The following is a 23,770-nucleotide window of genomic DNA, read 5'->3' as shown; positions in this document are numbered from 1 at the left end:
CTTTGGGAGGCCAAGGTTGGTGGATCACCTAAAGTCAGGAGCTCAAAACCAGCCCGGCCAGCTGGGCATGGTGGTGGATCCCTGTAATCCCAGCTACTCAGGAGGCTGAGGCAGGAGAATCACTTGAACCTGGGAGGTGGAGGTTGCAGTGAGCTGAGATTGTGCCACTGCACGCCTGGGCGACAGAGCAAGACTCTGCCTAAAAAAAAACAAAAAAACAAAAAAAAGTGATACACCGTAATTATGGAAAGTATCATGTTATTTTCATGACAGAGATATTTTACTAATTGATTTAGTTTATAATTATAATTTACATTCCTTGATATGTCTCCATGAGAGTTACATTGTTCATAAACTAGATTTGCCTATTTATTTTGTCTTAATATTAGGAAAACAAACACTTTTTTTCATCGAGTGAAACAGAAATTTTAGGCTAAAATTCTTTTTACTTTCATTTGCAGATCAGAAAATTAAGATAGACAAATGATATAGATATGTAAATTTGGTTGGAATTAAATTTCGTTTCAGACATTGTTTCTTCAGATTAAACAGTAAATCATTCCAACTCCTTTCCTTCTCCTCCTGGAATCCAATTTACATCTTTACTCACGTTAGTTTCTCTTCTTTGACAACTTTGCTGTTGTTCAAAATTGACAAATGAAAACTGGATTCATCCTGTAATAAGAATCCAACCACTATTTAAAAAAAACAGCAATAGTTATCTCTTAATACTTACATATCATGATCTCTTCACTCTAGTACCATTTGAAAATAAGATTTTAAAATAAAATATCGTATTAATGACTCATTCCCTACTTAGGGTTTCTTTGGTTTCACATCCTTTCCTGATGCATTTACTCCTATACTATTTTACTAAATTTTTATGTATCTTTTTTCCACTTTTGTTTTTTACTTTATAGTTTTTCTTCCGAACTTTATCTATAAATGAGCAATAATTTCTCGAATTATTTTTATGTTGTTATTTTCCTTAGTATTATCCAAATCTTTAAAAATGAAGCTCAACTTGCTGCTCTTTAAAAACTTGATTTGGGCCCGGCACGGTGGCTCACGTCTGTAATCCCAGAACGCTGGGAGGCAGAGGCAGGCGGATCACGAGGTCAGGAGAGCAAGACCATCCTGGCTAACACGGTGAAACCTTGTCTCTACTAAAAATAGAAAAAAAAAAGCTGGGCGAGGTGGCAGGCGCCTGTAGTCCCAGCTACTCTGGAGGCTGACGCAGGAGAATGGCGTGAACCCAGGAGGCGGAGCTTGCAGTGAGCAGAGATCCTGCCACTGCACTCCAGCCTGGGCGACAGAGCAAGACTCTGTCTCAAAAAAAAAAAAAAAAAAAAAAAAACTTGATTTGAATTACTTTTTAAACTGTAAAGTTCATATTCCTTTTCAATGCTGTGCTACATCTTCTTTAGATTGACTTTGCTACTTACTGGCTTATAGATTAATCTAGTTTTTTTTGTTTGTTTGTCTTGTTTTGTCTTGTTTTTGTAGTAACATGAGACAAAAATCAAAAGCCTTACTCAAGTCTAGCTAGATTATTGTAGGTCTTATACTTCCTTTTTTATATATAATTTTTTCTTTTCATAGGGACTTTAGACATTAAGTGGTTTTTAATCAACTACATGGCCCTTAGTTTCTACCTATATTATCAGTCCCTAAAACAATACTGATCTTTGGGCTTCTCTGACTTTATTTCTTAAAGCATGCTAATACAGTTCTCAAGGCATGCTAATACGAGGAAAAAAAAAAAAAGGAAAGAGAGAAAATGGAATGGGACTCACTTTCTGTCGTATGGTGAAGCTATAATTTGGTGCATTACAAAATCCTTCATGACTGATTTGGAGACCTTAAAAAGCTTTATCTAGAGCAATATTTCCAGTTTGTGTAATAGGGTACAACTTCTGGTACTTAAGATAATTTTAGCCATAAATGCCCATGGAATTAAATAACATTGACTCAAATCTCTAATCTGCTTCTGGTTTTTAAGTTAGAACATACATGTTTGGTGATTTCCTGTTTTTACCATGCCCTAATTCACTCTTTAACATCAAGAGAGCAAGGTTCAAGCATGAAACCATCATAGTTAATGATACCTGTCTAGAGTTGAATTACTTTTTTCACAGTATTTATTTTTATAATTATTTCTATTACCATTTTTGTGGTAATATTATAACATTTCTTTTTCAACATTGAACTGAATTATTTAAAGGGAGGTAATTTTAAGAAAAAGAGTAAGAAAATAATAAAGAATATGAAAAAACTCATAAAGGTGCTAAGAAAGTGAATGAAGTTTTGGACACACATTTCTGGAGATTAAACCACAGTCGCTGCTACAGCCAAATTTGGCATTTCCTTTCGCCAGCTCTTTTCTTCTCCCTAGAAGGCTGCTAAAATCAACAAGAGGTTTTAGGACATTTTTATAGTTGGTAAATGACTCTTCTGAACTTATGAAATACATTTTACTTCAACCTTTATCACCCAGGAGGATATGAAGAGTAGTATTTTCAAATGTTACAGAGTCTCACTAGAGATAAGAAAAATGCCAAGAACATGGGCAATGTTCTATGACTATTCCCAGATTTTAAAGTGACCCTCTATCTGAAAAACAAAAATCATAAATCCATATTTATTCAGCATTGAACACTACTGAGGTCACAAAAGAGCAAAGATGTGTTTAGAAATAATAATTATATGCAAAAATATTTGCAAACAAATTTAAGCCAAGAAATTTTATTTCAATATGAAGTTTCAACAGTAAATCATGTAATCAATATAGATTCAACACAATTTTTGTACTCTTCTACTTTGAGCAGATGGTAATTCTATTTAAAATGATAGAATAATCCAAATATTTTGATGATACTGGCTATTCAGGAAAAAGTTTACTTACATTTAGCACTTAATAAACACTTATTGAGGGCCTAAAATCAAATACTGCATTAGTAGCTAAAGATACACAGATAAATGTTAATGCTATATATTAAAGTTATTTGAAGACCGATTATTCTTATATGTTTTCTATAATGACTCTAAACTAACAAAATTTTAATTATACAAAGCACCATATCTCTTAGGTCTCGATAACAGAAATTACGTATTGATCATAATATGAGATTATGTCTATTGATTTTCTCCTATTTATATCCTTGTTACTCCATCAGGAAAGTAAATTTAATTGTTCTGGCATGAATTTGTCTTCAAAACCAGAAAAATCAGTTTACAAATGTTAGCTCTGTTCTAATAGTGGTCTTCACATTTAGGAAACGCTTTATTACTTAATACAGGTAATATCTCAGATTTAAGTATATTGAGGCTGCGTTGAAGTACTTATTCAATAGCTTCAGATTTTATTTGTTCTGATTATCCTGTCATATTTGCAAAGCGAACATTTGTAGCCAAACTGTTTGGAATAATTTGTTATAGAACAAATTTATGATTATCCTCTGCTTGTCAAACTCATTATTGTGACTCAGCAAATTTGATTTGAGCCTTGTAAACAATGTTTAATGGCATAAAAAACTCTTAGGTAACTCAAATATCATCTAGGTATTGCCACCCTTTAATATAAATATGTCCAGATTGAAGACTTATTCTATGCTCAAAAATCCAATGGCACCAATATCTGCAAATCCCATGTGGTAGAGGGAGGACTAAGTTCTCATGCTCACTTTTCTTCCCAGCTCCCTGCATCTGTCAAATCTCATGTTTATTTGAATTCTTATGACTTTTTTGTTTAAATTCACATTAGCAACAACCAAAATGTAGTTCCCATTCCTTAATGGATGACAAAAAAAATCCAGTTAATTAAAATCTTGGTAGGTGATGGGAGGTTTATATCATAGTAATGCAAAGGGTGAGTTTTAAATATTTCTGTTCTTGGAAGTCCTTTGGATGCTTCATTTTTTCTTAACCTTTTTTCTCTTCTTTTACCCACACTCTCGGGGGGGAAAAAATAAAAAGGTATAACAAGTTTTGTTTTATTTTCCACAGCAGAAAAAATTCATTTATCTTTAGTTCTTTTACTCTTAGTTCTAGACATTCTTTTAAATTTCCAAAATTACCTCTTGCAAGGGTACACCTGACCATGTGTTCTTAGATAATTATCATTTCTGTCCTCATCTTTGTCTTGGAATTTGAGAAGGGATTCTAGAGTGGTTTGTTTTTCCAGTGTGGATTAAAGTTGGCCAATATTATACAACAGGGTACTACTTTTAAATAATGAGGCAAGTTTGAGTTGACTGAGAAGCAAAGATACACTGTTTACTTCTTGCTCTCCTTCTTTTTAAATATGAATTTCCTGACTTCTCCCACTGTCAGCAGAGCATATACTTCCCAACCAGACTTTGAGCATATTCTGGAACTGCGTCTGCTGCCTATTACTAAATACAAAAATATGTTGTAATATTCAGTGTAGGCTCATTCTTTCTCCAAAGGCTACATCTGTCCCACAACATGCAGAGTTATTTCTAAATGTGTTCGCTCTAATTAAGTCACCACAAGTAACTCTTTTGATGGCATCTTAATGACATAGCTCAAAATATTTTTAATTTGGAAACTATATTATATAAAAGCTAGTATAAAAAATCAAAAAGCAGACAATCATGAATTCTTCTTTGTTCTTGAATGAATACATGATGGGCTTTTGCTGAGCACGTGGTTCAGAGCAGTTTTTCCACATCCAATGTGGTGAAACTGGGGGAAGAGATTTGGAAAAGGAAAAGTTATGTTTTTGTCCTAGCACTTAGAACTGGTATATCCTGGAACCAAAAAGCTATAAATCCTCTACTCTGTAGGTATTTGTTTATTTGTTTTTAATTAAAAAGTATGAGTCATCAGTGTCTGAAGAAAGTCTCTGACTATTTGCAGGGAATTGATAAGAAAAGTTATCAAATTATAGATTTGTCCTGTGATGCTATATGAAGACTTGAGTGAATTTAAATAAACTCTACTACTACTGCTATACTAATTGAAGATCCACAGAGGAGTGGTCCCCCAACTCTTAAAATATAAATAACTCATTTATATGGAAAAAAGTTGTGAAACAACCCCTGTGTAAAATAATAATAATATAATAATTGCACTCATCAATAGAGGAAACAGAAATCAAATGCTACTAAATATTTTGCAATTTCTGAAATTATATATACTTTTAATCAGAATAGAAGCTATTGATTTTAAATTAGTAACATATATGAGTAAATCATTTTATCCATATATAGACAATATTTAGTGTGAATATGGATTCAAAGATCCCTGGTGTGAACTCTGCAGATCCCAGTAGCCCAAGGTCTATGGCATGAGAGCACTTAATATGGAGCCCACAGAACCACAACCACAGCATGTAAAATCTCTTTCTTCTACCACATGAGCCCAATTTGCAAGTTTTCCTTTTTCTATTCAGCAATCTTTTTGTTTTACAACTATAATCACAGTTTCTTAGAAAGAATGGTGAAAGGATATTAGAAAAAGAGAATTCTAAATATAGTTATAAAATTCAGAGAATAAAATTATGAGTTAGGAGGAGCTTAAGTTTTGATTCAAAATTAACTAGTTAACTGAATATATAGGGGCAGTATTAGCAAGGAACATAACCTAATGGTAGAACTCTAAAATATACTTTATATCATTGAGTTATAAACATGATAAATTCAAGTGTAACCCAGATGTTAGCTGTACTTCTTAAATTTTTATATGTTTTAATCTCTAGATATGCACAAAAAGTCTATAAGGTAGATTATAAACTAAGGCTAAAAAGGTTAAGCTATTTGCATATGGTCTCGTAGCTGGTAAGTGATGGGGCCTGGACTCAAATTGGGCAACATGGTCCCCAGACCCGGTTATCTACTCCCTACACTACACCACCCCTTGCTTTTTTTCTTGGTAATAAATTATTTTGATTTATTTAGTGTCTTCTCTTCCATTCACAAAGGACATTGGATATATATATTAAATAATAATATTCTGGGAAATATGTTGATAGTTGTATTGGAATCCCTTTGTATGTCACGTATTTCTTATGTATTGCTCTCAAAATTTTTTATTCATCTTTAGTGTTTTGGTAATTTGATTGTGATGTGTCTTGGTGAACTCATATTTGGATTGAATTTGATTGAAAACATCTGCACTTCCTGTATCTGAATGTTAAAATTTTCCCCCAGATTAGGGAAGTTTTCAGCCATTACTTCTTTAAATATGTTTTCTGTCTCTTTTCTCTTTCTTTTTCTCTTTTGCTTCTCTCTTAAATTCCCATTATGTGTATGTTTGGTCTCTTGATGGAGTCCCACAATTGCTGCAGGCTTTTTTCATTCTTTTTTCTTTTTGTTCCTCTGACTGGATAATTTCAAATGTTCTATCTTTAAGCTCACTGATTCTTTGAGTCTGCTGCTGGAACTTTCTATTGCATTTTTCAGTTTAGTCATTGTATTCTTTATCTCAAGGATTTCTATTTGGTTTTCTAAGCTGTTTCTATTTCTTTGTCATACTTCTCATTTTGTTTGTGTATTGTTTCATTTAATGTTTGTGTATAAATTTCATTTAATGGTTTATTTCTATTTTCTTATAGTTCATTGAACTTCTTCAAGAGAATTATTCTGATTCTTTTCCTGTCATTTCTTAGATCTTCTGTTAGGGTTACTGTTGGGGCTTTAATAGTTTCTTTCAGAGGTGTCATCATTTCCTAAGTCTTTGTAATCATTGTATCCTTTCATCGGTATCTGTACATTTGAGGAGACAGCTACTTTTTCTAAATTTCACAGGTGTTCTTTGGAAGTGATAAACTTTCACTATTTAGTCTAGCCTGTGATTCTAGATGAACCAGTTGGTAACAACCCTGGTCAGCGAGAGCTTGCTTTTGAGTTCTCTAGATAGCTGGCCTGCTGCCTTTGCTATGAATTTGGGTGAGGCAGCTGGGTGGGCTCTGCTATGTGGCAAGACCACTGACTGAGCTCTGTAATCAGGCTAAGCTGCTAGATAGGCACTACAACCACCTCATATTGGGCCAGTTTGCAGGGTCTATTCCTTGGTCAAGTGGTACCACTATTTTAAGTGTTGGACAGGGTTGCAGAAGGGGCCCTAAGGTTAGGTGGAGTTGCTGATCAGGATGGATGGGACCAGCTGTTTTGCTCTGTAGAATTGCATGGTTGAAGTTTGCCTGCCTGCCTATGGGGGGCCTTGGTTTGGCTGAACACTGTTTAAATTCATAAGTATGACAGATTTAGCCTCTGATTTTTGCTAAAGTTTGCTGTGATGGTCATCTCCCTCCCTTGGCGAGAACTAGGGAAGGAATTTGAGGTCATGCAGAGAACTGTTAAACTCCCGAGTGTGGTGCAGCTAGCTCCTTAGCGAACCAATAGTAATTAAAATAGTATAGTGATAGCATAAGAATAGATTCATCAACCTATGGAACAGAATAGAGACATTAGTCTAGGCAAAGATTGTTTTATATTTGATCCCCCACATGCAGGCAACAAAAGCTAAAACAGACAAATGGGATTATATAAAAATAAAAAGCCCTGTACATCAAAGGAAACAACAGAATGAAGAGTCAACCTGTAGATAGGGAGAAAATATTTGCAAGCCATAGTTATCATAAAAGAGTATCCAGAATATATAAGAAACTCAAACAACTCTATAGAAAGAAAATAAATAATTCCCAATTGGAAATGGGTAAGAGAACTGAAGAGACATTTCTCAGTAAAAACATATGAATGGCCAACAGATATATGAAAGAATGCTCAATGTCACTAATCATTAGGGAAAATGCAAATTAAAATCACAATGAGATACCATCTCATACCTGTTAGAATGGCTACTGTAAGAAATATAAAAGAAGGTACATATTAGATAGGATGTAGAGAAAACGGAACCCTAGTACAGTCATGCAGTGTTTATTGATGGATGTAATGATGGGGATACATTCTAAGAAATATCTTGTTAGGTCATTGTGCGAACATCATAAAGTGCACTTACGCAACGTACTACACATCTAAGCCTTATGGTATAACCTCTTGCTCTTAGGCTACAAACCTATATAGCACGTTATTGTGTGGAATACAGTAGGCAATTTAAACACAATGGTAAATATACATGTATCTAAACATAGAAAAGGCACAGTAAAAACAGTACACCTGTATAGGGCACTTACCATGAATAGGGCTTACAGGACTAGAAGTTGCCCTGGGTGAGTCAGTGAGTGAGTGTCGAGTGAATGTGAAGGTCTAGGAATTTACTGTACAATACTATAGACTGTATAAACACTGTATACTTGGGCTATACCAAGTTTATAAAAAATATTTTTCTTTCTTCACTAATAAATTAAGCTTAGCTTATGGTAATATTTTTACCTTATGACATTTTTACTTTTTTTTAAACTTCTTAACTCTTTTGAAATAACACTTAGCTTAAAACACAAACACATTGCACAGCCATACAAAAATACTTTCTTTCTTTATATTCTTAATCTATAAGCTTTTTTTCTGTTTTCAATCTTTTTTTTTTTTTTTACTTTTTCAACTTATAAAAAATTAAGACACAAACACACATATTAGCCTAGCCCCACACGGGGCTATGATCATCAGTATCACTGTCTTTCATCTCCACATCTTGCCCCACTGGAAGGTCTTCAAGGGCAATAACATTCATGGAGCTCTCATCTCCTGTAATAACAATGCCTTCTTCTGAAACACCTAATGAAGGAACTGCCAGAGGCTGCTTTGTAGTTAACTTTCTTTTTTTAAATAAATAGGTGCACACTCTAAAATAATAATAATAATAAAGTAAAGCAGTTGTGTTTCGGTATCTGACAGGGTTGGTTCTAGGACACCTGCAGGTACTGAAATCCAGGCATGTTCAAGTCCCATAGTCGGCCTTGTGGAGCCCACAGATATGAAAAGCTGGTCTTCCGTATCCACAGGTTTTGAATCCCAGAAATACTGCATTTGGTTGAATTTTAGGTGCAGATATGGAGGGTTGACTGTGTGGTATATACATAAGCCAGTAACATAGTCATTTATTATCATTATCAAATGTTATGTACTGTACATAATTATATATGCTATACTTGAATATGACTGGAAGCACAGGTTTGTTTATACTAGCATCACCACAAACATGTCAGTAATGCATTGTACTGCAATGTTACAACAGCTATGCTGTCATTAGACAACAGGAATTTTTCAGCTCCTTTATCATCTTACTCTTGCATATGTGGTCACTGACTGAAATGGTGTTATGTGTCACATGACTCTACACTGTTGCTGTGAATGTAAATTAGTACCATCACTGTGGAAAACTGTATGGAGGTTCCTCAAAAAATTAAAAATAGAATTACCATATGATCATATACCCTAATTTGTTGCATTTATTTTCCTAATGATTAGGAATAGCATAAGGGAAAAATGAACTCTTTAATGTCATCAGAATACTAAAGTAGTAGCATGGGAATACTGCAACCACAAGCAGCATAATTTCATATTATAGTTCTAAACCTCTAAACCATGCAGAGAAAGAGAACACGGAAGCTGAGACCAGATCACCTGAATTTGAACAAGGGTCTAACACTTTCTGACTCTGCATCTTCAAAAGTCAAAATTGGTTACCAGGGCCTCAGTCTATCCATCTATAAAATGGAGATACAAGTAGTGCCTGTTCAACTGTTTCACAAAATTGTCATTAAAATCAAATAATGTAAATAAAAGTAATTATTGTTATATGTGCTTGTTTTCTTGGAATGCCAGTCATTTAAGTTACATTTTCTGTAACTTAAAACAACTTTTCAGGACAAAAAATTTCTCTCTGATTTTTTAGAAGACAGAAATGACTTTTAAAATTTTACACCTTTATAACTAGTCTTTCAGTTGATACAAACTAAAGAGTATTTTAAATCAACTAGATAGTTTTATTTACATTTAGAGAAAAGAAAAATAAGAGTAGATAATATGAAAAGCAAGACATCTCAGACTCAGCCAAATATCATGTTCTAGCTTCAAGTGCAATGCTGTAGACTATTTTTGGAAACTAAGTTTTTCACTAATTATAGACATAACATACACATACTACACTTTAAAAGGGAATTGGCTAACATATTGAATATGGGCTCTGTTTGTTCAGGTAGGAATTAATTTATCCATAAAAAAGATTTCATCTTATTATACTTGCTCTTCCATGGTGAAAAGAAAATTCCAAAGCAAAATATTCCAAATGTCTGTTTCAAATTTTGCCTTTAACATTTTCTCTAGTTCTGGGCAGACCAACACACTAAAGGGAAATACATTTAATCTAGGCAACAACATCAAATTGTAAATGAGTGTAGTTATCTTTGTCCCCTGAAATACACAATTCCCGTTTGGGCACAGATTTCTCCCAGGTAAGAAGTTAATAACTCCATAGAGCGATTATGTAGAACTCCTGAAATACAAGCTTCCCCTTGATATGTATAAATGCAAGTTATTCTTTATTATTTGCCATAATGTATATTTACAATGTAACCGAACCTTAGATGTAATACAGTTTCATAGCTGAAGAGACATTGTTCAACAGTCACTTTTTACAGATTAAAAAAGGGAGGCCCAGAAAGGTAAAGTGGCTCACACAGTTACACAGTTAGCTAATGTCAGAGTTGCCAGGTCTGTGATTTTCTTCCATCATGCCATTTCATGTGTGCAAGTCACTATACTAAACTAATGTGATCTGCTAGTAAAAAGTGTCCAGTGAGATGCTCCTTGTCTCCAAGGAAATGCTCAGGAGAGCCAGTAGTTTAAAAATTAAGATTTTAAGTGGCTACATTTGAAGTTCAGAGGAAAGCTGTATTAGTCCATTCTCATACTGCTATGAAGAAGTACCCGAGATTCGGTAATTTATAAAGAAAAGAAGTTGAATGGACTCACAGCTCTGCACTGCTGGAAATGAGATTCAGTAATTTATAAAGAAAAGAAGTTTAATGGACTCACAGCTCTGCACTGCTGGAAATGCCTCAGGAAACTTACAATCACAGTGGAAGGTGAAGGAGAAGCAAACGCACGTCTTACATGGTGGCAGGCAGGAGAGCATGTGTGCAAGTGCACAGGAAATGCCCTTTATAAAACAATCGGATTTCACGAGACTCACTAACTGCCACTAGAACAGCATGGGGAAAACTGTCCCCATGATTCAATTATCTCCATCTGGTCTGTCCCTTGACACATGGGGATTGTGGAGATTACAATTCAAGATGAGATTTGGGTGGGGACACAACTCCTAGCTGTATCAAAAGCTGAAGATTTAATTCAAGAGATAAAAGGAACTGCACCCTCTCCTACTTTCCCCTCCTCTATGTGGAGCCCAGAGAAGGGACAAAGCAGTGCTGCTCCCCTCAGGACTGAGAGGGCACCCAAAGTGATCCCTCGTCTGAAGTCATGAGATGGATCCAAGAGACTTGCTTGCTTTTATTGCTCCCTACAAGGATGTGCTAAGCTCCAGCATCTTACTTCGTTGGAAGGTAGCTTTTGAGCTGCAGAACCATAGTTCCTTTCTGGAGTCAGAGAACTGTATGGAGGAAGAAAGAGATCTCAGGACAAGTGTCTGAGGGCCAAGGAGCATCACCAAGATATTCTTTTTTCCTCCCACTCCTATCTTTATAAATATTAAATGTAACTTTGCCTTTTTTACCTCAGGATTTGAAATTCCTCAACCAAACTGGCTATAATATATAAAAAGTCTCCTTATACTAAAGTCCACAATCTAAAAATATCTCATTACTATGGAACATGATCTTTGAAAAATTATCCATTTGTGAAGGAAAAATAACTGCATGGCCCCGTAATTTTGAACAAGACACCTGGGTGAGTGTAGGCAATTTACCTTGTACACCTCCATCCATTTGTCAGCCAGGACATCTCAGGTTCTTGGGTCCATTTTGCAGATATTGTTGTTTTCTGTTTAACAAACTCACCACTGGAATGCTGCCTTCCTGTTCTCCCCAGAGCAGCCAGGTGGCTGAGACACCTGTCCATCCTCAGAGTCTGCCAGGCTTGGCACTCCCTCCCCACCTCACAGATGGCTGGCAACCTGAGGAGATTCCTCTTTTGGGTGCAGCTTTCTCCCACTTATCTGAATATTTTTCTCTCTGTGAGAGATGAGATTTTCTTACTTATCTTTCAAAGTCCTTTCATATAGGAAATTTAAACATTCTCAGAACTGTTGTGCCTGCTACAATATTTTTTAGCTTTAATTGAAAATGTATTTTAAATTTAAAATCCTCTTTTACAAGAGTTGCTCTGATGTTTTCATTGCAAATGGGATTTCCCTGATTTCTCCTTCGAAAATACTATGCTTATTAATGTGTAACATCATCAATGTCCCTTTTTGGATCTCATATTATTGGCACTATTGGTTTTTCTCTTCTATTCGAATATAAACTTTTTTCTTTCCTGAGAAAAGAGTTATCTGGCTTCTCTTGAAAAATCTTCCTCCAAGAAAATAATTTCTGATTATGCCAGACACAGAGAGACATGACCTTACTTTGATTTCACTTAATATTGTATGGAACCAGCTATGTATAGTACTAATTATTTAATGCCATTTTTATATGGCATAACTACAAGCATAATCTTCTAGATGTTTCACATATATTTATAGCTTAAGTATCAGAAAAAAAACTTCTAAGTTCCTCTAGGAAAAATACACATTTTAAAATTGTGCTGAACATCTGTTGAAATTGATGTTGAATAAATATTTATTGAGGCAAATAACTCTTGGCTAATTAGTTACTTATACATTTTTATATGATATCATACAATTTTTGGAGGAAGGCAAACAGAAGAAATTATCTGGGCTGCATCATCACATAATAACTTTTTTCTTTTAATTGAAAAAAATTGCTGTATTTAATTTGGTTGGCAGTGGATCAAAGTGACCTCTCCCACATCAAAAGAGAAGGATCACCATTAGTGTACAACTGTGTTAATATGAAATTAATTATCAAAAAGAAGTTGGTGCCAGGTTTTTTATGAAGACTATTTGATGCAAATATGGGAACAGTACTTTATTTTATTTGTATCTATTTTTGTATATTTTATTATATTTACATATGTTTTTATAAATCTCTTTAATATGTGAGAAAGATGGAATTTTTCAACTTACACTTCATTAATGGTCATTTACTGCCATAGAAAGTATACAATAAGAATTATAATGTTAGTAATTACTGACAAATTACTATGAAAAGGGATCCTCCTACCATTTATAAGTCCCAATTTGTGCTTTGCCATTACATGCAAACTTAAGAAGTATGTCTTTGTTCATTATATACTGTGATACACAAGAGAATAAAAATCCACAAAATCATAACTGAAAATCTGGCAATTATTTTATTTTAAGATAAATTTGTTTAAAAATTGTAAAAGACTGAGTTGCTGGGAGTAAATACAAGGTAGAGATGCATGAAGACCATATAAATTTGTAGAAATAATACATTGTAAGCTATTGAGAAATAAAATTGTTTTAACATCAATTCCATAAATTAGTTGGTCTAGGTTATGGCATTGTTACCTAATAATAGGAATAGGACATTGGACATTTATAAGACCACCTGGTAATTAGCATTTTGTATGTACTGTAATTATATATTTTTGAAGAAATCATTTTTTCATTTTCTTAAAGAGTTTAAATCTTTCTCCCAAAATGTTGTTTATGGAGCAAACTGGCAAGCAAATATTTTCTCAGAGATAATTCAGAAGGCAAATGCACTCCATACACCCAAGTAGTATAATTAGAAACAAAAACAGATTTTTGTATATCATGTACTGAAGAGTACTGAAATATAAATCAAAGAGACTTTTTTACTAATTGGTGCTGTGATCTTCTGAAACTACCCTAAACTCATAAGTTTTCTAAGTTAGAAAACGCAAAGATTATATTTCATTCAGATACCAAAAAATTTATTCCTCGATCTCAAATCATCCTAGAATTTTAAGTTACTGTCTTCAACGTTTGCGTTGATCTGGAAAAAGCCAGATCTACTTTCTTTAGTAGTGGATTTCTACTGGACTTTAGGTGCAGACTTAGTAAAGGAGAGGCCATCCGCTGTCCCAAAGAGGAAAGGTAACTGGAGAGAGCACTACTCATTATAAGGATGGATACAAATTCTGACTTTAGCCAGTCATGGAGCACACCTGTAATCCTAGCTACTCAGGAGGCATAGGTGGGATGATACCTTGAGTGCAGGAGTTCAAGGCCAGTCTGAGAAAAATAGCAAGACTCTGTCCCTTTAAACAAAAACCTAACTTTTAGTGACTATTTGACAATTACCTAAAAATATAATTACAAAGATTAGACATGCTTTGTAATTACAAAGAGTAGATGACTTTATCATTTGAAAACAGAATAGAATATATTTAGTTTTCAGCTATAAGCTGAATTCTCAAAGATTAAAAAAAAAAAAAAGAAAGTTCACATGAAAGTTCCTGTATGTGCACAGTTGGGAATTTCCTATATTGAACCTCAGAGAATACAGAACTATTTCAGAATCTATGGAAAGACCTTAGCAAAAATCTATCATAGAATTTTAATAATTAGAATAGTTATTTTCTTAATATTCAGATAATGCTTCATCCTGTGTAGTACAGGCAACTGGTATCACAGTATCCCTTGAGCTCTCCAAGTCTGGATATATGGGGACAGGGTGGAATCAGGACAAAATACCATCTGTTTCTCTTACAACATCCCAAGAGCAGTACTATCTGCTTTGGCACAAGTAAAGTCAGGAGGCTCAATTTGCCTTGTTAAATTTATCTTTAATCATTTTGACATACAGAGGAAAAAAATAGTATCTCGCCATGTCCTGTGAAAAGAAGATACTTTAGAATAAGCTATTCCTCCCAATGGTTTATTACAAAATCAAATAAGACCTAAAAGGAATTTACAGATAATACAGTAAACCATATCTGGTGTTACATGCATCATGGTCTATAAAATCTTCAACCATGGTAGTTAGAGGAAATAATTATTTTCCACCACGTGGTAAGACAAAGTTTCCAGTTGCAAAATTTTTCTAAATGAAAAAACCTTTTTTTTGCGTTTTTCAGATCTAAATAGTGTTATCTAATGGGAAATTTTCTTTAAAACTTGAAGTCTAATATGGAAACATTTTATGTGTGTGTATGTACACATATATATGTATATATGTGGCACTTGAAATGTTTGTTTCTTTAAGAAAAAAATAGTGAACTATTTTGTCTATTTCATCATTGTAGTTACATAAGATAAAAACATGTGTGTGTCTAATCACTATCACTCCCTGTCAAAAGCAGAGAGCAAGTGGAGCTGAGGTATGTAGCTTTACATAGCACTACCTTCTTATGGCCAGATGTGTGATGGTTAAGAAAATACTATCTGAAGTCAAGGCTGCCTGAATTTAAATTCCAACTATATCACTTACCAGTGCATATTGTTGGCAAACTGTTTACCGTTTTTGAGCCTCAGTGTCCTTATCCATAAAATGGTGATCATAAGAATATGAGCCTCTTTGTGTCTTTAAATTAGATAACCCACAGAAAGTATTTTCACTGAGCATAGAACATGGCACACTCAGTACTTTTAGGAGTTGCCGAAAGAGGGCACGCTGTTTGTTAAACAACCCATAGAATTAATAATAGAGATGTTAAAGAGTATGAATGAATTAAAGTTTGATTCAGGAGAAATCAGGGGCCAAATATGTTTAAGGATGTTGAGGAGGAAAAGCCTTATAGTACACCTCAATCTTACTGCACCAGTGGTTAGAAATTTGCTTAATTGTAGTTTTCATAAAGTCATTTCTCGGATGTGAATTCGTTGATGTCACATGATGACTTCAAAAGGGCAGAGGACATTAATAAATATAAAAATGAGGGCTTGCAGCTTGATCCAAATGGAGTCTTCCCATTCTCTGCCCCACTCATTTCCCCATTGTCTTTCCTAGGGTGGAATTTCTGTTTGGTCACCTTCTATGGCTCTCCAGTGACTTGATAAAATCTTAAATCTTGGTCTGGGTGTTCATGGTCTTCTACAGTTGGCCTCCAGTATTTTCCCAGATCATGCACACTATGTTCTTTCATAGCACACTGCAATCCAGCTAGACAGACCTGTTTGCAGTACTCCAAAATACCTTTCACTTCTCCACTCCAGAGCTCATCTCATGCCCTTTCCTCTCCCTGTATGGATATATTATTACTCTTCAAGCCCTAGTTCCTAGCATGAAATATTCCTTGTTCATACCAACAGGGTAATCTTATTTTATCTTATAAAGTCTTGTCCAATTTATTGTTTGTCCAGCAGCTTTCATATTTTTGACTGGAATCACAGTAAGAAATGTGTTTTGCCCTGGCACACATTTCGTGCAGACTTAACACACACACACACACACACACACCCCTATACCAAAGCTTCATGAAACAATACTTACCTATTATTTGCAATACCACACTCTCATATTGTTTCTTTTCTTTTCCAACTTGGAAAAAGCTCTGACTGCAATCTACTACAGAGATTTAATTATTCTTTAATTGTATCACAACCTGCAGTTTGAAAAACACTGGTTTGTACAACCTATACATGATATACCTTATTATTTACTGTGCATAGGCATTATATTTCCTACCAGACTAAAAGTAATGTTTGATACCATGTGATAAATCATAGAGTCTTTTTTATCTAATCATGATTTTTACATAAGTAGTTGCTTAATAAATATTGAGGGAGAAAAGGAAAGAAGGAAATGAAGGGGAAGAAGGAAGGAGGAAGGAAGAGAAGGAAGGAAAGAAGGAGGAAAGAAGGAAGAAAGGAAGGAAGGAAGGAAGGAAGGAAGGAAGGAAGGAAGGAAGGAAGGAAGGAAGGAAGGAAGGAAGGAAGGAAGGAAGACATTTCTAAAGATGTTGATTATGCTCAGAAATTAACAATGTTGCTATTTAGGAAGTCCACAGATGAGGATCATTCAGGCTATTTGTAGGTGAATTTTCCTGTCTAAGCGCTACTTTTTTTTAGTGATTTCTTCAACCTCAATATAAAATTTAAAATGAGTGTCACATCCATGGATGTTAAGACTAAAACAAAAATTGCCAGAACAAAATGACTAATGGTGAAAAGATAAGCTTCAACAGGCTGTATTCCTGCTCCCTGCTGAATATTGTGGGGTACGGAGGTAAGAGCAAGGGTGTGAAGTGCGCCTCCAGAGGTGAGAAAAGCTTTTGACTTGATTTCCATAAAGCCTGTGAAAATGCAATTCTATCATTTCTGTATGTGCTGAACACATTTCTCCTTGTGCTGAATACCTCAAGCAATTTCTATGTGCTATCTATAAACAGTCAGTGCTAAGAACTAACACTTCCGAGCATCTCAAGACTATAAAATTATATGGCACTTATACTGTATGTCATGACGTCTGAGATGTTGGTTTCATTGACATGCTAGATTATTGTTTTTTCTCAGATTCAAAAAGGAACATTTCAAATGTAATTTAAATTTGATAAGTCATACTATTGACATATATTTACTGTAATAACATACCCAGTTTGACTGGGATTTGAATATGCCTTTATTATTCAAAGTCCATCCTCTTAACTAACATGGTATATATACTCTATCCAGACCAAGGGACAACAAAAAACAACGCCTTACCATAGATGTGAATATTTTTTTCCAAATTTGTATACACTTGCTTGCTGTATGTTGATTTTTAACATAAAACTGTATTTCCAGAGATGAAAACAACAAAATACAGGACTAAAAATATTTTATAAATGCTACTAAATTACAATAATTTTATGTGAAGTAAATCTTTTTATAGAACACTGAGTTAAATCCTACATACTTCACTTTGAAAAATAATAATGAAGTGATGATTTTGCCAACTCTGGTTGTTACAGAAGACTGATTTCCTCATTTGTTTCAACAGAAGTTTTAAGAATTCTTATTTAAAATAAATATATAGTATGGATTAAAAATGTATTGCCTTCATTTCTGTGCCTTTGCCTGCCCAAATTATGTTAAAATTTAGAGAAATAAACTATTAAAAAATGTGGATTTATGGTGGCCCTATTACTTTTAAGTATGTTGCAGTTATGTATCTATGTATATATGTATATGTATATATGTATACTCTTGTCTTTATTAATTATGTTTTATATTTTATACTTTATATAGTACATATTTATATAGAGTGCTTTATATGAAAAAGACATATACTAATATTGATTTTTTACTACTTAGTAACTTTAATATGATGTAAAAATATTTAGTGAAATATCTACTGCCCAGAGAGTGCCCATGTAAGCATTTCATCTTGCAAGTTTCATTGAGTTGGATTAAAAAATTATTACATTTCAAATTTATACATTTATTCCACATTAGTTTTCTCAGAAATTATATCGCTCTGAAACCACAAACTACTCCTAACCAGTCGTCTTGAAAATTCATGCCATTGGTGAGAAGTAGATGCAGTTAGTGAATAAATGCTCAGCTAAGGATAAATTGATTACAGCTAGAAAATTGGTTGCAAATTCACATTCTACTGATCGGTTTAGCAGTAGTACATATACAGTATACTTGTTTAAATATACTAGTCTATTAATTGGAAAACTATATGTAAGTGTTAATGCAACTACTTTAATGTAATTTACTGTTTTCAGGTGTTATAAATGCAACTACTCCTTCATCAGTTGTCGTTACAACAGAAACATCTGTAACAACACCAAACACAGGATCATCACAGAAAAATGTTATCACAACAACAAATGAAACAACTCCTAAAGGTAGGATTAACTGTTGGTAAATTTAGTTTAACTTTAACAAATGAAATTAGTAGTGTATATACATCAGTAGGAGAAAATAATTTGGGATCTTATATCTGATTGTTATAAAGGCCAGTGCTATTTCATGATTTTGAAATTATGTGTTACTTGGGGTTCCATACAAAACCCTGAAATCTCAGTGAGCTTCTTTGTTGATATTCTTTGGGATCACTTCCTGTTTGAGAATGATTTTATTGTGAATGTTACATACACAAAGTTTATTTTTAGAGAAGAAAGAAATTGCCATGTCCTAAGTCATAAAATGTCTTTCTAAATATTCCAGTTCTCCACCTAAGCAGCACAGCCAACATGTTGAAACTGTATTAATAACAGACTGCTTTTGTTGGTTGTATTGTGTTGATAATAGATTTAATTTGTAGGTTTCGGTAGCAATGTAATCATTATTGTTATTGGACTGAGTGACAACTATATTATGTTTTCTAGCTAGGTATTAAAGGAGATTACTTTACCATCCACAAAAATGTTAAAAGGCATTAGAATACTTCCATTAAAAAAACAAGAGGTTATCAAAGCAATGCATACTGCATCTGCCCATCTTGTAACACACATAAAATAAGGCATATCACACAAGTCCTGTAATCAATGGAAAAGAAAAACAGATTTGTGGATTGTCTATGGGCAAAAACTCTGCTTAGAATACTAAGGTCATGGAAAGACCAGAAAATCATGTATCTTGATGAATGGATAACTGAAATTCCTATGCTGTCTTTTTTACCTCTCTCTATCCCCCACTTAATTTTCAATCTAAGACCAGGATCAAATGTATGCAGACGACCAATGAAAGCTAGTTTGCTGGGCTTGAATAGGGTGGTGATTGTCAGAGACAAAGAGTACTATGATCATAGTCCATTATTTCTGCATTGTTTGATTATAAGATGAAACCAGAAAATTTCTAGCAACTTTACTTCTTGGGGTCCCACATAGCAGAACACTGAAGCACCCTTCTTTGAAGCAAGTGCATAGAATACTCGAGGTAACATAAACACACACACACACACACACACACACACTCCTTTGTTGGGACACTTTCACTGATTTATATTACTCATGTAATAGAAACTACACTGTTGTCTGTGTCCTTCAGTAGTTATCCACTTGAGTGTTAAATTATTCATATACAATTATAAAAAAATGTAACGGGTCAGAGAAGTTTTACATTTTATCAATTTTTACTATAAAAATAGACAGCTATATCCAAAAGTAGAGAACACTGTAATTTATCTCCGTATGTCCATCTCCCCAAATCACTCTTTATCTAGATTTTATCACATTTGCTTCATTTTTCTTTTTATTTTTCCTTCCTGCCTTCTCTCTGTTTTACTCTCTCTCTTAATTTGGTTGTCAAGGTACTTTGAAGGGAACCCAGACTTCATGCCAGTTTACTTCTATACATTAAATATGCATCTCAAAAAAGAGACAATTTATCACAAACCTACAAGGCCATCATCAAATCCTCCAAATCAATAATAATACTTTAGTATCATCTGATGTTTATTTTGAGAATTTTAAGGGTTAAAATCTCAAAATAGAAATCTAGCGGTGGGAGGGAAATTAAAGGAAGGAAGTTAGTCTGGGGTCTCTAGTGAGAGCTGCTGAGAGAGCGAGGTGGAAGAGAGATATAAAGCAGGAAAGGCAGGCTCTCACGTCCCCAGCTGCTTTGATCCAGAGTGGGAAACAGAAAGTCTGGCATGGTGGTAGGGCTGAGAAAGTCGTTAGGCAAATTGGGGTCTGTGGTGCTTATAGGAGAATGAGGGAACAACACTGGACAAAGAAGGCAAAGAAAATAACTTCTTTTTGTCTGGCTTATTTGATTAGTACCGTGTATTAAGGGTTAGATGAGTCAGACTAAGTACACTTAATATGCCCATCTCCTAAGGGCAACACAGTTAGTACACAGTAATAAAGAAGATGGAGAATTTATCTTGAATTATCAAGTTCTAGGCATTGTGTGTCAGTATATTTGACTTACTAATTTCAGGCCTGTGAGGGGCTTACATTTGGAGGAGTTTTATTGTCCCTTTCTCCAAAATAATAATTTTTAAAATTACTCAATAATACAAGAAAAAGGTATCTGTAGTGAACAAGTCCATTATTCCCCTCTTTCTCATGGCCAATATGGTCCTCTTAGCCACGATGAAAGTATTTACTGAAAAAACACAACATGGAGAAGTGTCTTTATTTTTCATTTTAAGGCTTCCTAATCAGAATTTCTTTGTTTAAAGGACAAAAGATCGTTGGTCTAGTAGTGCTTATGTCTTTCTAAATCACATAAAATGTATTTTTCTTGCCAATGGCAGAAATTCTATCATCAGAAAAGTGGAAAATGTGCAACTGAGATGAGAATTCTTCTTGCAGCAACATAATCACTGAAGTGGCAGATGTGATTGATAGAGCTTTGCCTGGAGCAGGGCTTGCTTTCAGAGATTTGCCCAATTAGAGAAATGGGACTTGACCTCTTCCTAGATGTACACCAAGTGCACTGCACATTTTGTGCAAAGGCCAAATGGCTAGAGTTAAAACATCAACATTTGACAGACGTTGAATATCCCTGTCATAAAATAAACTTCTAGGATAAAAAAGAAACTCGAAATGTAATTTTTTTACATTAAAAAGTTGATTATTATTCAGCTTCATTTTAAAAACATTGAATAGTCTAGTATTTTTCAATGAGTTGAACTATAATGCAGGAACAAATATTTCTCAACAGTGATACTAACAATTTCTGGTATTAAATATTTGAGTACCTGAGGTCAGTAAAGGAGGCCAATGCTTTTGGCCACCTATCTCACACAGGGTGCTAAATATGGTGATGTTTCAGTTGTACATCTTCTATGTAGAAACTAACTAGATACAACTACAAAGAACATTTTAAACACATTCTTGGAAATTTCTTGTAAGATTAGTCAGAAAAAATATGAGTTTGGGTACTCCATTTTTCTCTATAGTCTTTCCCCTTTTATTTATTGTCTTTCTGTTCCTCATTATATTTGAATAGAAAATGATGTGCCTGGGATATCTTTGTATATGATTTTTTGGTTTCTCCTTTTCATAGAATTTTGAAGTGGCAAAGTTGACGTTTCGTTTTTAGTTTATCATCACAAAATACGAAATGTTTACCAATTAGACATTTCTTTGAAACATTTGTAGCCTAAATAGAATTCAACATGGTTCTCAAAGGTTGTTTTGGAAAATGGTATGAATGAATGCTAGTTTAAGAAACAATTTTGCAGAGAGTAAAATTATGATATTCTAATGATTTAATCTATTATAAACATTTATTGACTCAAAATGATATAATATCTTTAAAAATAAATAGGTTTTTGCCCTAATCACACAATATACCCATGGAGCAAACCTGCACATGTACCCCCTGAGTCTAAAATAAAATTGCTAAAAAAGGAACAAAGAAGAGGGGCCAGGTGCTGTGACTCGGCACCTATAATCTCAGAGCTTTGGATGGTTGAAATTGGGGGATCACTTGAGGCCAGAAGTCTGATTCTGCAGTGAGATATGCTCATACCACTCCACTCCAGCCTGGGTGACAGAGCAGGACCTTATCAAGCAAGGAGAGAAAGAAAGAGGAAGGATGGAAGGAAGGAAGGAAGGAAGGAAGGAAGGAAGGAAGGAAGGAAGGAAGGGAGGGAGGGAGGGAGGATGGAAGGAGGAGGGAGGGAGGGAAGGAAGGAAGGAAGGAAGGAAGGAAGGAAGGAAGGAAGGAAGGAAGGAAGGAAGGAAGGAAGGAAGAAAGAAAGGAAAAAAGACTATTACAGAGAGTTGGAGAGTAGGTATCAAACTGATGAGTCACCTTGACTACTTAGGGCAGATTTGCCCCTTGGTTGACTTTTCATGTGTTATATGAGTGCTTCCTTATTTGAAACAACATTAACAAAATGCCTAGTGTATGCCAGGAATAATTCTTGATACTAAGATTAAAAATGTGACTAGAGGCCGGGCGCAGTGGCTCAAGCCTGTAATCCCAGCACTTTGGGAGGCCAAGACGGGCGGATCACGAGGTCAGGAGATTGAGACCATCCTGGCTAACACGGTGAAACCCCGTCTCTACTAAAAAATACAAAAAAAACTAGCCGGGCGGGGTGGCGGGCGCCTGTAGTCCCAGCTACTCGGGAGGCTGAGGCAGGAGAATGGCGTAGACCTGGGAGGCGGAGCTTGCAGTGAGCTGAGATCCGGCCACTGCACTTCAGCCTGGGCGACAGAGCAAGACTTCGTTCCCCCCACCAAAAAAAAAAAAAAATTGTGACTAGAACTGGATACTGCCCTCAAGAGGAAAGAGGGGCACCTGGCATAGAGTGGGAACTCAAAGAACATTCCATAAATAAACAAATTAATACAGAAGTTTTCAGTTTCCTTCATAACTTACATTCATTTAGAAATTTCAGTGTCATAACTAAATCAATAAAATGAAATGTAATTCTAGAAAAAAAAAAAGGCATGATATTCCTAGGTCCTATTGACCATGTCACTTTTCTCACAGGGAAAAGTAAAATGATTTTAAACATTAGAATTTTGTATTTTACAATAATTTGTTGCAAGTTTAAGGATACCTAAGTAACAATCTTCAGTGGAAACTTGTTTTGGGGGCTTACTGTGCAAAAATGTGTGTGTGTGTGTGTGTGTGTAGGCCACCCAAGCATTTAATATATATATTCTTTAGACAAAACGAACGAGAAAACGGGAAAAAATTAAAGATAGACAAAGGAGAGATGCCAGTCCACCTATAGATTTAACTTACTTTTATTTATTTATTTATTTATTTATTGATAACATGAGATTATGATTAATAATGTAATCTATTTTATCAAACTAGGAACAATCACCAGCGAATTACCTAAAACGTCTCTGACGACAACAGTTACTTTATTAATAACAAGTAAAGATGAAGGTGAGTAATGATTCATTTTTCTACCATTTTAAAAAAT

At 34.5% G+C, this 23,770-nt stretch overlaps 1 protein-coding gene across 2 annotated transcripts in view; it reads left to right on the top strand.

Annotated features, from left to right (window-relative positions):
* EMCN (endomucin) overlaps nt 1-23,770 on the top strand; it is a 121,455-nt gene that overhangs the window by 19,007 nt on the left and 78,678 nt on the right. For both annotated transcript variants that reach the window (XM_025385546.1, XM_025385544.1), the window contains exons 2-3: nt 18,651-18,773; nt 23,659-23,733. In XM_025385546.1, coding sequence (XP_025241331.1) covers nt 18,651-18,773; nt 23,659-23,733 — 198 coding nt within the window. The remainder of the gene's footprint in view (nt 1-18,650; nt 18,774-23,658; nt 23,734-23,770) is intronic.

Source organism: Theropithecus gelada, chromosome 5, assembly GCF_003255815.1.
Source record: "Theropithecus gelada isolate Dixy chromosome 5, Tgel_1.0, whole genome shotgun sequence".
In the NCBI taxonomy this organism is placed as follows: Eukaryota; Metazoa; Chordata; class Mammalia; order Primates; family Cercopithecidae; genus Theropithecus; species Theropithecus gelada.
Note: the sequence above shows the minus strand (reverse complement) of the source record. Positions and strands in the feature narration are given on the sequence as shown.